Source organism: Ornithorhynchus anatinus, chromosome 1 (assembly GCF_004115215.2).
Source record: "Ornithorhynchus anatinus isolate Pmale09 chromosome 1, mOrnAna1.pri.v4, whole genome shotgun sequence".
Classification (NCBI taxonomy): Eukaryota; Metazoa; Chordata; class Mammalia; order Monotremata; family Ornithorhynchidae; genus Ornithorhynchus; species Ornithorhynchus anatinus.
In genome coordinates, this window is record NC_041728.1 from 54169536 (window position 1) to 54184528 (window position 14993).

The 14993-nt window shown below is 44.8% G+C and overlaps 1 protein-coding gene across 1 annotated transcript in view; it reads right to left on the minus strand.

Annotated features, from left to right (window-relative positions):
• PRIMA1 (proline rich membrane anchor 1) overlaps positions 1-14993 on the minus strand; it is a 73439-nt gene that overhangs the window by 17759 nt on the left and 40687 nt on the right. The window contains exon 4 of the mRNA XM_029053999.2: positions 14038-14167. Within this exon, the coding sequence (XP_028909832.1) occupies positions 14038-14167 (130 nt within the window). The remainder of the gene's footprint in view (positions 1-14037; positions 14168-14993) is intronic.

Genomic DNA, 14993 nt, shown 5'->3' on the forward strand with positions numbered 1-14993 from the left:
TTACCATCTTAGTATTTTTGCCCTATTTGCCTATGCACAACACACAATCACCAGTAGCAGCTCTACACACATCTTCATATGCCCTATTTCTTAAGCATGAATTCACCTAGATATCACCTTTATCTTCTTCCTCCTATCCATAGTTTATTTTATTGTCTCTTTCTCCTGAATAGATTGTAAACTCCTTAATGACAGGGGTGTGCCTGCTAACTCCATTGCCTCTGCCCAAGCACTCAATACAGTGTTCTATACCTAGTAGGCAGTAAATAAATATTACTGGTCGATTGCTTGGTCACGAGTAGAAAAGAATTCGAAAAAAATGAGGATGCTTATTTCATTTTACTGACTTTTAGACTGCTTTAGAGGAAGGAATAAAACCAAGTCAATCCCTCTGACTCTTAAAGAGGAATGTTTGGTGGAAAAACAATCGATCAATGGTATTTATTGAGTGCTTACTAACTGCAGAGTACTGTACTAAGTTCTTGGGTGAATAAAACAGAATTAGTGGATGCATTCCCTGCCCATAATGAGCTTAAAATACTGGCAAAGGTGGATTTAAGATATTTTAATCAAAGCTCCTTGAGGGCAGGGATCATGTCTACCAACTCTTGTATTGCACTCTCCCATGGGCTTAGTATAGTGTACTAGGCGCAGTAGCACTCAACAAATACCATCGATGATGACACTTTCCTAAGCGCTTAGTAAGGTGCTCTGCAAACAGTAAGTGTTCAATAAATACTACCGATTGATTGATTGCTTATGTAATGAACCCTGGACTCTGAAACAGACAATCTAATGCCTGTAGGACCCCTTTTAGTCTGGAATCGATGGTTTGGGTGCCTGCTGATTTCATTCATTCATTCAATCATATTTATTGAGCACTTACTGTGTGCAGAGCACTGTACTAGGCACTTGGATTGTACAATTTGGCAACAGATAGAGAAAATCCCTTCCCAACAACTGGCTCAATCTAAAAGGAGGAGACAGACAGCACAACAATAATTTCAATGGGATGTTTCTAGGCTGACCAAAGGGAAAGAATGCTTTTCCACAGAGATTCATTTTGGACTTCTTTGCCTGAAGTTCCAAGGGCTAAAGTATTTGTTGTAAGAAAACTGATAAAAAATTGGGGCTCTGTTTTTAATAACTGGCTAGATGAACTCTTTCAACAACATTCATCCCTGGCAGCAGTTTTTGAAATCAGATCTTCAAACCCATCTTTTACTCCGCAAGGCATTTTTATCCTCTGTACAATCCCTTGTGGACTGTAAGGTCTTTGTGGACAGAGATCAAGCATCATGGCTTAGTGCATAGAGCACGGGCCTGGGAGTCAGAAGGTTGTGGGTTCTAATCCTGACACCATGACTTGTCTGCTGTGTGACCTTGGGCAAATCACTTTACTTCTGTGGACCTCAGTTACCTCATCTTTAAAATGGGGATTAAGAATGTGAGCCCCATGTGGAACAGGGACGGTGTCCAACCCGATTAACTGGTATCTACCCCAATTCTTAGAACAGTGCTTGGGACAAAGTCAGTACTTAACAAGTGCTGTTATTTTTATTATTCCACCTCGTTGTATTGCATTCTTTCCTAAGCACTTAGTACAGTGCTCTGCAAACAGCAGACACTCAAATAACAATGACTGACTGATTGATTTCTTAGGCCTAAATTTTTTTTTTCCAATAAGCTAGCCTCTTCCTGGGAGCAAGTTAAACACTTTAAGAAGTTGCACTGAGGCCTCACACTTTGGAAGAATCTAATTCAACATGGTACTGGGGTTAGGTGCATTTTTACACAAGCCACTTCATGTAAAAGTCACCCCTACTGAGCCTATAATGTAGATTTACTTACAAGGGGATTCAAGAGCGTTTTTTATTGTGGGTTTATGTTCCACCTAAACATTGTCCACTTTACCTGAAAAACTGAAAGCTAAATTTGCTTGATATGCTCTCTTAGATTATATAACCGTGTCCCTTATGATTATCTCATATTTATCCCCTTGCTGAGGATACAGTGAAAGGCTAATAAATGCCATAATACACACAATGATAATGTACCATAAATTATTTGTAGAACTGGCCAAAATGTTTTGGAGATGTGGACTGGTTTTACAGCCAATATGCTGTAAATTCAAAGTAAGTGGATGGTTGGCAGTTTAATGGAAAAATCAATGCCATAATATGAGGTACTCCTATCACAAAGTTCAAACAACAGGAAGGCTTTGATGACACCCTGGGACCCCTGAGATGGAGAAAGACAGAGACAAAAGGAATGAGAGTAGGGAAGGGGAAGGAAAGCTATCTAATCTTTTCTTGAAAAGGCATCAATTAATCCACAATGATCCTCGGGCTGAGTGTAATCATTTTCCTCAATCAGAAGAGCAGATTGAGCCAATATGTTGTTTCAGCAGGAAAATCTGATGTAGAATTCAGAATTCTGCTCAACTTCAATGCCCAAGAATAGGCGTTCATTAACAAATATAATTTGAAAACAGGATGAATCATTTGTCAACAGACCAGCTAAAGTTTCCAAGTTGGGCTGAGTGTTTTTGTTTACAACACTCCCAGTTTAGATTAGTGATATCTCTCCCTGCAAAATCATCAGTGCTGTCACAGCACTGGACCACTGTCATCCTTCCAGAGAGCCAGGGGGGCAACCCACTAGTGAGGAACAACCCTCCATTCAGGATCGCTAAATGATACCATCAACACCCAGGAAAATGGAACAGTTTCTGTCTCGAAGCATGTCACCAAGTTGAACAATGGCAGACACCACAGGGTCCAACTTACAATAAGGAAATAAAGACCCAGGGGTGGGGAAAGAGAAAGAATATGGCCCAGGTCATCCAGACTGCAAGAGACTAATAATAATAATAATGATAATTATGGTATATGATAAGTGCTTACTATGTGCCTGACACTGTACTAAGCTCTGGGGTGGATACAAGCAAATTAGAATGGGTACAATCCCTGTCCCACTTGGGGCTCACTGTTTCGATCCCCATTTTATAGATGAGATAACTGAGACACAGAGAAGTGAAGTGACTTGCCAAAGGTCAAGCAGTCAAGTTGCAGAGCTGGGATTAAAACCCATGACCTCCCGACTGCCAGGCCCTAGCTCTATCCACTATGCCATGCTGCCTCTTCTCCTCCTCTCCCCTACCCCACAACCTCCTGATATGCTATTTCACCAATCCCTCTGCCTTCCTGGGCTGAGAAGAATTCCTTGAGTGACACTGGAGGATTTGGCCAAAAAGAATGGGTTCTCATGGACTTCATAAAACATGCTCATCTACAGGGTTGTAGCATGTTCTTTTCCCATGGTTCACTGTGGAACCATGGTAAAAGAGCTGGATGATATTATTATACCCTACTGAAGTATGGATGGTAGGGACCTGAAACAGTATTTCCATATGTGGTGCATGTATGAACATTGCATAGACACACACAGATCCAGGTAAATTTAAAGAGAGAAAATTCTCATATTAAGTCACTAAATATTTGGGACCCAATTTATTTCAGATATTTGAAAACTTTGGATAACTGAGAAGGGTGTCAGGGGAATGTCTCTGTCCTCTGTCTTTCCTATAAGTAGAGCCCCGAGAGAGGAACACTGAATAGCGATTACCCAAATATTCAGTTAGAAAATGCATTTGAAAAGCTGAAAATTCAGGTGATTGCACTTTGGGAACTATCTCTGGGTAGCTCCGGGCCACATTTCACTTAGGCTTCTATTGACTTAATGTTGGTATTTGTTAAGCGCTTACTATGTGCAGAGCACTGTTCTAAGCGCTGGGGTAGACACAGGGGAATGAGGTCGTCCCACGTGGGGCTCACAGTCTCATCCCCATTTTACAGATGAGGGAACTGAGGCACCGAGAAGTCAAGTGACTTGCCCACAGTCACACAGCTGACCAGTGGCAGAGCTGGGATACGAACCCATGACCTCTGACTCCAAAGCCCGTGCTCTTTTCCACTGAGCCACGCTGCTTCTCAATAGTAGTAATAGTATTTATTAAATATCTACTGTGTGTGGTTACCCAAGGCTCAAAATCTCAGAATAAGAGGGAGGAGGAGTTGGCAAAAGACACATACAGGAAGGTGAAGGCACGAAAACAATGTAAGAGAGACCATAAGATAGATACAAGAGTGAGAGGGTGCACGTGTGCACATATATGAATCATATACCACAGTTCCTGAAGGGAAGCTATAATCAAAATGATTTAGGAATTTAGACTTGGTGGAGGTTCCTCTATGTGCATTCAACGTCTGTAAAGTGGTAAGTTGTAGAAATGTCATAGAAAACCAGCATGGCGTAATGGAGAGAGCATTTGTCTAGGAGTCAGAGGACCTGGGTTCTAATCCCAGCTCCTCCATTAGTCTGCTGTGGGAACTTGGGCAAGTCACTTGACTTCTCTCTGCCTCAGTTATCTCATCTGTAAATTGGGGATTAAATCCTATCTCAGACTGTGAGCCCCATTTGGGACAGCGAGTGTCCAACCTGATAAACTTTCATTCATTCATTCTGGCATATTTTTTGAGCACTTAGGGTGTGGGGAGCACTGTGTTAAGTTCTTGAGAGAGTACAATATAACAGTAAACAGATACATTCCCTGCTTGTATCTATCTCAGTCTTAGAACAGTGCTTGACACATAGTAAGAGCTTAACAAATACCATAAAAAAACTGTGGCTCTAGGGCCCCAAGAAACAGTCAGACTCTCAGTTACCCTTGCCCTCTCCGACCCATGAACGCATCTCTAGGAAGGGAGGAAAGGAGGTGTGCGAGCAGTCGCTCCTCCTCCTCGTTGATGCCTCAGAGCTCACTGTCCTACCACTACCATTTTCTGTACTACAGCTCCCACCCCTGCCACTCATCCATGGCGTAGTGGATAGAGCATGGGCCTGGGAATCAGAAGGTCATGGGTTCTAATCCCAGCTCCACCACTTCTATGCTGTGTGGCCTTGGTCAAGTCACTTCACTTCTCTGTGCCTCAGTTACTTCATCTGTAAAATGGGGATTAAGACTGGAAGCCCCACACAGGACAGGGACTGGGTTCAACCCAATTTGCTTGTATCGACCCCAGTGCTTAGTACAATGCCTGGAACATAGGAAGCACTTAACAAATACCACAATTATTATTATTATTATTGCTACTGCTCCAGTGGGCCCACTGGCCCTAAAACAGGTCAGTGTGACATCTCCCACCTAAAGCGGCCCACTAGCAGCCCCGGGGCCTCTAGAATCACAGCTGAGGGAAGAGCAGAATGTTCACAGTATGAAATCACGAGCAAGCACCAATCTGCTGTCCACTGCCGACCCAGCCAGGAAGGTCTTTGTCAGCAAACCTTCTGGCAATCAGCTCAGAGTTCTTCATTCTGCACCAGGCTGAGCCAAGATTTCTCTGAGCACAAAACATTACCTCTGTCAATGGGTCATCTGAGAATGTGTACTGGTTGATGTAAACACTCTGCCCACACCTGGGCCCCCAATTCCTTCTAGCTAATGAGTCTTGGAGCTGGAAGAGACCCATTTGTTCTACAGGGGGGCAGATAAATTTTGACCAAGCCCATGGTAAGGACCATTGCCAGTCAGGGAATGTCAGTTCTTCTCCTGGTACTCTGGCCACTGGCTCAATACTTTAGGTATGACCTCAAATACAGTGATGCTGATGCTTTCCCTTGCATAAAAATGCACAGCTTAATTGTGGTATTTATTTAACACTTACTAGGTGCCAGGCACTCTACTAAGTGCTGGGTTAGATACAAGGTGCTTGGGCTGGACCTAGTCCCTGTCCCACATGGGTCTCACAGTCGTAATCCCCATTTTGCAGATGAGGTAACTGAGGCCTGGAGAAGTGAAGTGACTCACCCAAGGTCACCCAGCAGACAAGTGGCAGTGCTAGGATTAGAACTCAGGTCCTTCTGACTCCCAGGCCTGTGTTCTATCCACTGTTCTAAGACTAGGCCACGCTGCTTGAAAACAATGGCGGAGTCAGTTGAAAGGGGCAGAAACAGATGACAGGACCCAGGATGCCTTTCCTCTCACGATTCATCTAGACTTTTACTTAACAACCTCAGTTACTGCATCTTCTTCCTGCCCTTAATTTTATGGGTTTTCTGATGTCCTTAAGTGCCTACCCTAGAGCAGTGCTGCAGTGAGGATTAGAGATGAGAGCTGGCTGATTATATAACAATCTTACATTCCAGTCCCCAGGGTAGAATCAGCAATCCTGAAGAGGACTGGGAGAATTAATAACACATTTCCTGAGTTTTCAGAGTTCATCTGCTTTGGGCTAGTAAGAAAGTGGAAGGAAAGATGATTAGGCTCCTATGAGAAGAAATATTTGGGAAATATTTGAGAATATCTGTGAAGCAGCATGGTCTAGTGGAAAGAGCACAGGGCTGGGAGTAAAAGGACCTGGGTTCTAATCCCTACTATACCAGTTTCCTGCTTAGGAACTTGGGCAAGTCACTTAACTCCTCTGTGTCTCAGTTTCCTCATTGGCAAAATGGGGATTTAACACTACTCCCTCCCTCCTACTTAGACTGTGTGCCCCTTATAGGAAAGGGACCAACCTTATCCACCAACCTGATTATCTTGTATCTACTCCAGTGCTTAGTTCAGTATTTGGCACAAAAAAGTGTTTAATAATAATAATGGTATCTGTTAAGTGCATATTATATACTAAGTACCGTTCTAAGCGCTGGATTTGTTAAGCGCTTACTATGTGCCAAGCATTGTTCTAAGTGTGGGGGTAGATACCAGGTAATCAGATTGTCCCACGTGGGGCTCACTGTCTTAATCCACATTTTACAGATGAGGGAATTGAGGCACAGACAATTTAAGTGACTTACCCAAAGTCACACAGCTGATAAGTGCTGGAGCCAGGATGAGAACCCTTGACCTCTGACTCCCAAACCTGGGCCCTGTCCATTAGGCCATGCTGCTTAACAAGCATTATAAAAAAAAAGTGAAGGGCAGAAAGCTCAAAACAAATCTCCAAATCCCAGCTGGATCCTCCATGGACCAGCTGGTGATAAAGACTGAAGAATTTCTGGGCTGGGTGGGAGGTTGGGAAATTTTTCTCTCAGGGAGAACAGTTGTAGCTCCAGGATCTCCCTTATGGCAGATGGCTATTTGACAGATGATCACTCTCCCCTCCCTTCACAGCCATATTCAAGGCCCATCTCCTCCAAGAGGCCTTCCCTGATTTGGCCCTCATTTCCTCTTCTCCCACTTCCTTCTATGTCACCCTTACACTTGCAGTTGCACCCTTTCTTCACCCCTCCCTCAGCCCCACAGCCCTTATGCACATAGATGTAATTAATTCATTTATATTAATGTCTGTCTCCCCTCTAGAATGTAAACTCCATTTAGGGAGGGAATGTTCCTCCCCAACTCTGTTATATTGTACTCTCCCAAGTGCTTGGTACAGTGCTCTGCATACAATAAGAGCTCAATAAATATGACTGATCCTGATGGTGCTCTCAAATGTGCAAAATGTAGAGAAATCCCACCAGATGATCCCTGCTTAATGAGCAGTTCTTCCAGAAGCAACCGCACCGGGGAGGTACTGGAAAAGGGTCGGGAGGAGGGCTGAGGGCAATAGCCAACCACCATTCCTTCAGCACGCCACTCTGCACAAGTAAACACGGGGAAAGGGTTTTCCACCTTGAGATTCAGCCACAGACCCACCAGAGATTTTAGCAATAAAACTCACTGGCTTCCTCTTCTTAAATAATAACAACAACAACAACAATAATAACATTAAGTGCTTTACTATATATGCAAGCCCTGGGGTCAATACAAGGTAATCATATAGGACACCATCCCTGTCCCACATGAGGATCATTATTTAAGAGGAAGAGAGAGCAGGTATTTTACCCTCATTTTAAAGATGGGGAAACTGAGGTCCAGAGAGGTTCAGGATATATAACCCTCATCAGGTGGGTCCCTCTGAAGGGAAATGCCCACTTTTGCATTCTATCCAGATGGGAAAAGGTCAAGAAGCAGAGAGGAAGCATACTAGGTCATTGTGGATTAGGCCACTTCGATCAGAGGAAAAGTAATCAAATGACCTACACAGACTGTAGATTACTCAGGCTGAGGCTTTCTAGAGCTTAGTGCCCTCCACACCCTAAGCACTCCAAAAATGAGAAAACCTCATCTTCCTTTCACAAAGACAACTGTTAAAAAACAATAATGATATTTAGTGAGCCCCACTTTAGTGTGGAGAAATGTTCTGGGGGGTGAGGGGAAGGACGAAGCTTTGTGCTGACATGAGCTCCCAATTGATGTGGAAAGTCTCCGTGGGGAAATTTGAGGGTCTCATTATCAATCAAGCAAGGGTATTTATTGAGTGCTTAACGTGTGCAGAGCAATGTACTAAGCTCTTGAAAGAGTACAATACAGGCTAGACAAGCAAAGCCACTGCCGATTCCCGAACGCCAGATAAATGGTGATCTAGTATGGTCTTTGGAAAGCAACAAGTAAGACTGAAGCCCACTAAATCCCGCTTTCTCTTTCCTATGTCTGTATTTGCTGTGGATTATCAATCAATGGTATTTATTGAGTGTTCACTGTGTACAGAGCACTGTACTAAGCGTTTGGGAGAATATAATATAATAGTTTTATTTGTTAAGCACTTACTATGACAGGCACTTTACTAAGCTCTGGGAAGGATACACGCAAATCGGGTTGGACACAGTCTCTGTCCCAGGTGGGGCTCACAGTCTCAATCCCCACTTTACAGATGAGGTAACTGAGGCACAGAGAAGTCACTTACCCAAGGTCACACAACAGACAAGTGGCAGAGCCGGGATTAGACCCCAAGTCCTCTGAGTTCCAGGCCGGGGCTCTATCCATTACACCATACTGCTTCTCTATATAGAGTACAATATAACAGAATTGGGAGACAGGTTCCCTACCCACAAGAAGCTTACAGTCTTGAATCCTTTTACAAGTGAAAGATGCACATCCAGCCAACAGGTAGCCATCCAAACCTCCTTCCTGTTGAAGTGTCACCTCACCTGAGCCTGGGGTAGCTATGACACCCAGCTGAACTACTCCCCAGTTTCCCCCGTACGACACCCAGCTGAACTACTCCCCAGTTCCCCCCGTACCCAGCACCCACGAGGGAAGTAGCAACTGGCCTGAACATCAGTCAGCAGTTGCTCTGCCCTAGTGTTATGAATAACACTTGTCTGCTGTGTGATCCCAGGAAAGTCACTTAACTTCTCTGTGGCTCAGTTACCTCACCTGGACAATGGGGATTAGGATTGTGAGCCCCATGTGGGACACGGACTGTGTCCAATCTGATTATCTTGTATCTCCCCCAGTGCTTAGTACAGTGCCTGGCACAAACGGTAAGTGCTTCATAACTACCATTAAAAAACCAATAAACATGTAGGGACAAGCCTTGGAAAAATACTTTCCATGTGAGAGGGTGATGGAGGGGGAGAGAATGGGGACCAAACCCATGGTCTCCCCCAAACCATGTACGGGCCAAGTTGGGCAGGGTCTTTTGGATCCCACCTTACTGAAGGAGGACCACACCATCTTGACTCCATACACTGGGAATCCCACTAGGACATTCTGTCTCCCAGCCAAACTCAGAGCCGGAGGCTCAGAAGTAACCCAGGCATCCTGATACGACTCTCAATTTGGATTCATTTTGTTCGGGCTCTCAGGAGCCACCTCTAGTACCTTTCTGGTGCCGGGTCATTTAAATCCAAAGTGGAGTGATGCAGGGATTCTCTGGCCACAGACTACACTAATGCCCTCTAGACTGGAAGCTCATTGTGGGCAGGGAATGTGTCTACCAACTCTGTTATTTGTATTCTCTTGTACTCTCTCAAGTGCTTAGTACCGTGCTCTGTACAAGTAAGCACTCAATAAATTTGTTTGAATGAAAGTCGAATTCAATTAGCTCAGTGTCAGAATCTATCACATTGAATTAGTGTTTACAATTGGCTGATCACTATGCACTATTTTGGAATGAGCTCGGGCCTGGGACTCAGAGGACCTGAGTTCTAATTCCTTCTCTGTCACTTGCCTGCTGTGTGACCTTGGGCAAGTCACTTAACTTCTTTGAGCCTCAGTTTCCTCATCCATAAAATGGGAATTAAAATCCCACTCCCTCCTACTTAGAAGTGAGCTCCAAGTGGAACAGGGACTGTGCCTGACCTGATTATCTTGTATCTAACTAAGCACTTAGTACAGTGCTTGGCACATAGTATGTGCTTAACAAATACCCCCAAGCATATCCCTGGGAAACATACCCTCCTTGTTCTCCCCCCTCAAAAAAATGTGAAAGACGCAATCCTGCCCTCAAGTAACTTGCAGTACAGAGTTGTTTCACTAGGAGGCTTGTCTGCTTTGATTTATTTCATGTTGGTGACACAGGGAGGGGAAGGAAATAGGGATGGTAGTATTTCTTCAAGAATGCTGAATGAACAGGGTATTGCCTAAATACACCTGCAAAGCAAGATCCTGAAGGCAAACCAGAGTGAATTTTGGAAAGTCTCAGTTTAGCTCTGCATTATTTATTTTCAGGTCTACTCTTTAGAACCCATTTTCCCCAAGACTGTCAATGAAATGGTTCTCAGAAACAGGATGGAGGATAGAAAGGAAAGACTTTTATTAATAATAATAATAATAATGATAAAATGGTATTTGTTAAGCACTTACTATGTGCCAAGCACTGTTTTAAGCACTGGGGTAGATACAAGGTAATCAGGTTGTCCCACGTGGGGCTCACAGTCCTAATCCCCATTTTTACAGATGAGGTAACTGAGGCACAGAGAAGTTAAGTGGCTTATCCAAGGTCACACAGTAAACAAGTGGCAGAGCCGGCATTAGAACCCTTGTCCTCTGACTCCCAAGCCCATGCTCTTTCCACTAAACCACACTGCTTCTCTTTTAGCCACTATAAGATATCTTTTCATCTTTTTTTGGTAGGGGTTAGCAGGTAGATTTGTTAATACCATGAAAACCTCCCAGTACTCTTCAGAAAAAACAAAGTAGATTGCTCCTAATCTTTTATGAACTCTCATCCTTAACTAAGCACTTGTAGCTAAGTATCTGCCAGGAACAAGATCACTCCTGATATGTAATAATAATAATAGTCATAATAATGGTATTTTTAAGCACTTACCATGAGCCAAGCACTCTATTAAGAGCTGGTGCAGAAATACATGAAAGTCACAATTTCCCCTTTGTTTCCTATAACTGTCTTCTCTCTGCCTGCTCCCATCCTCTCCTTCTGAGGCCTAAGAAGGTCAGAGATGGGCATGTCGCATGCTTGGTGACAGAGGGGAAGATGATGGTTTTTCTGGAGCCATGTCATTCATTCATTCATTCATTCATTCAATAGTATTTATTGAGCGCTTACTATGTGCAGAGCACTGTACTAAGCGCTTGGGATGAACAAGTCGGCAACAGATAGAGACAGTCCCTGCCGTTTGACGGGCTTACAGTCTAATCGGGGGAGACGGACAGACAAGAACAATGGCACTAAACAGCGTCAAGGGGAAGAACATCTCGTAAAAACCGATGGCAACTAAATAGAATCGAGGCGATGTACAATTCATTAACAAAATAAATAGGGTAACGAAAATATATACAGTTGAGCGGACGGGTACAGTGCTGTGGGGATGGGGAGGGAGAGGTGGAGGAGCAGAGGGAAAAGGGGAAAATGAGGCTTTAGCTGCGGAGAGGTAAAGGGGGGATGGCAGAGGGAGTAGAGGGGGAAGAGGAGCTCAGTCTGGGAAGGCCTCTTGGAGGAGGTGATTTTTAAGTAAGGTTTTGAAGAGGGAAAGAGAATCAGTTTGGCGGAGGTGAGGAGGGAGGGCGTTCCAGGACCGCGGGAGGACGTGACCCAGGGGTCGACGGCGGGATAGGCGAGACCGAGGGACGGCGAGGAGGTGGGCGGCAGAGGAGCGGAGCATGCGGGGTGGGCGGTAGAAAGAGAGAAGGGAGGAGAGGTAGGAAGGGGCAAGGTGATGGAGAGCCTTGAAGCCTAGAGTGAGGAGTTTTTGTTTGGAGCGGAGGTCGATAGGCAACCACTGGAGTTATTTAAGAAGGGGAGTGACATGCCCAGATCGTTTCTGCAGGAAGATGAGCCGGGCAGCGGAGTGAAGAATAGACTGGAGTGGGGCGAGAGAGGAGGAAGGGAGGTCAGAGAGAAGGCTGACACAGTAGTCTAGCCGGGATATAACGAGAGCCCGTAATAGTAAGGTAGCCGTTTGGGTGGAGAGGAAAGGGCGGATCTTGGCGATATTGTAGAGGTGAAACCGGCAGGTCTTGGTAACGGATAGGATGTGTGGGGTGAACGAGAGGGACGAGTCAACGAGTCAATGTGGCAATGTCACATTGCCAAGACTATTAGTGGTCACTGCCATTTTGAGGGAGAACATCAGTTTCTCTCCCCCAGGGCCTATCGTCATGTGGTCCTCACCCACAGCTTGCCTTTTTTTAAAAATGTGGTTGAGGTGTCTAAAGGTTGGGGAAGGTGGTTTTGGTATATGGGCCATTTCCATAACTCAAACATATCCCTAGGGGCATCCAGTGCTCCCCAAGTAGGCAGGCAGCCCATGGTAGTGGGGTCATGGGTAGGAGAGTTGATCATCATCAGTGGTATTTACTGAGCACTTACTGTCTGCAGAGCCCTGTACTAAGCACTTGAGAGATTAGGTAGGCAGGTTTCCTGCACCTTCAACTTGTAGAGATGCTTAGTTCTCCAAACCCATGGCATGGTAGGGATGAGGAGGGAAATGGTAAAACTGACACAGTGGGTATAGGACATTGGGTGCCCTGGCTCCCCAAACCTTCTAAGGGTTGCAACTGGGATGGAGTAGGAAGGGTGAGGGTTTCTTGCTTAGATTAGTGGCCTCCCCTACAGGTCTTGTGTATGGGATGCCCACGTGTCAGCTCACCATCTGCTCGGACCCTGAGCCTCAAAATGAAAAAGATCCTGATCTGTGACTAGGCATCGAAGAACAACCTCGATCTCACCTATCTTGCCTTTGACCCCTAGCCCGCATCCTGCCTCTGGCCTGTAATGCCCTCCCCCCTCCAATCCGACAGACAATTACTCTCCCCCATTCAAAGCGTTATTGAAGTCACATACCTCCTCCAAGAGGCCTTCCCAGCCTAAGCCCCTCTTTTTCTTTTCTCTCGCTCCCTTCTGCAGCATCCTGATTTGCTCCCTTGGTTCTTCCCCCTTCCCAGCCCCACAGCACTAATGTACATATCTGTAATTTGTTTATTTGCACTGATGTCTGTCTCACTGTCTCTAGGCTGTAAACTAGTTCTGAGCAGGGAATGTGTTTGTTTATTGTTGTACTGTACTCTCCCAAGTGCTAGTACAGTGCTCGGCACACAGTAAGTGTTCAATAAATGTGATTGATTGAATGAATGAATGAACACCTCGGAGTGTGTCTGCACATGTGCACTGCAGTAAAATACCGCCATGCCCATCAAGGACGGACCTTTGCCTTTCCACCCTGGGAAAAAGAATGGAAGTTCCTATCTACAGGGAATGGCTGCACTGCTATAATGGTACTTGTTAAGTGCTTACTATGCACCAAGCACTGGGGTAGATTCAAGTTAATCAAGGTTGGATCCAGTCCCTGTCCCACATTGGGCTCACAATCTTAATCCCAATTTTCCAGATGAGGTAACTGAGGCACAGAGACTCTAAGTGACTTCCCAAGGTCACATAGCAGACATGTGGTGGAGGTGGGATTAGAACCCAGGTCCTTTTGACTCCCAGACTCGTGGTCTATTCACTAAGCAGTGCTGCTTCCCGGTAGCCAAGCTGCTTTCCAATAAAGTCAGTCAATTGTGTTTATTGAACACTTACTGTGTGCAGAGCATTGTATTAAGCACTTGGGAGAGCATAACACAACAGTGTAATCATGTTCCCTGCCCAAAGTGAGCTTTCATTCTAGAGGCCAGACAATGCCTAGTAAGTAAGAAGAAATAGATCAAGGTCCAGGGGAAAAAATATAAGATTAAAGAATAGGTACTCTTACCTTTTTATTGCTTTGTAGCAAATGATGACAATGACAATGAGGAATACTAGTGTGACACAGCATACTGCAATGATTACAACTAGGCCCGGCCACCAGGTTTCTTCAGTAGGGCAAAAGGTAGTTTGGGGAGCTGTAGGGAAAAAGAAAGAGATATGGACAATTTTTTCTCTCAAATATTCAAGGCCTGGAACTTGCCATTCATAGGCTATCCTATGAATGAGAGACAATTACTCTCCCCCTCTTCAAAGCCTTATTGAGGGCACATCTCCTCCAAGAGGCCTTCCCTAAACTCCCCTTTCCTTATCTTCCACTCCCTTCCATGTTACCCTGACTTGCTTCCTCTATTCATTCCCCCTCCCAGTCCCACAGCACTTATGTACAAATCTGTAATTTATTTATTTATATTAATGTCTGTAGTCCTTCCTTTAGACTGTAAGCTCGTTATGGGCAGGGAATATGTCTGTTTATCGTTGTACTGTACACTCCCAATTTCTCTGTACAGTGCTCTGCACCCAGTAAGCGCTCAATAAATACAACTGAATTGAATGAATGAATATCTACTCGCAGTGCTGACTGAGGGCTTTCTGGAGTGTCAAAGAGATTTCCAGGGGCTCTCTTGCCTAGGTGATAAGCCAACCAAAGCTTAGAGTATTAATTATTTGTTTGCATTGCCCATTCTCCTTTCCGCAACCTTCATCGTCTCTCCGGGACCCTATCGGAGCTTAACCCTCAGAATACAATCTCTGTTCTCCCGGTGAGAGCTTCTCCATTCCCAGACCAGATTTTAGTGTGTTGACAACTGGCCTAAATTTGAAGACTCTCCATTCAGATTCAGCGTGGCTTAGTGGAAAGAGCATGGGCCTGGGAGTCAGAGGATGTAGGTTCTAATCCCAGCTCTGCCATATGTCTGCTCTGTGACTTTGGGTAAGTCACTTCACTTCTCTGGGCCTCAGTTA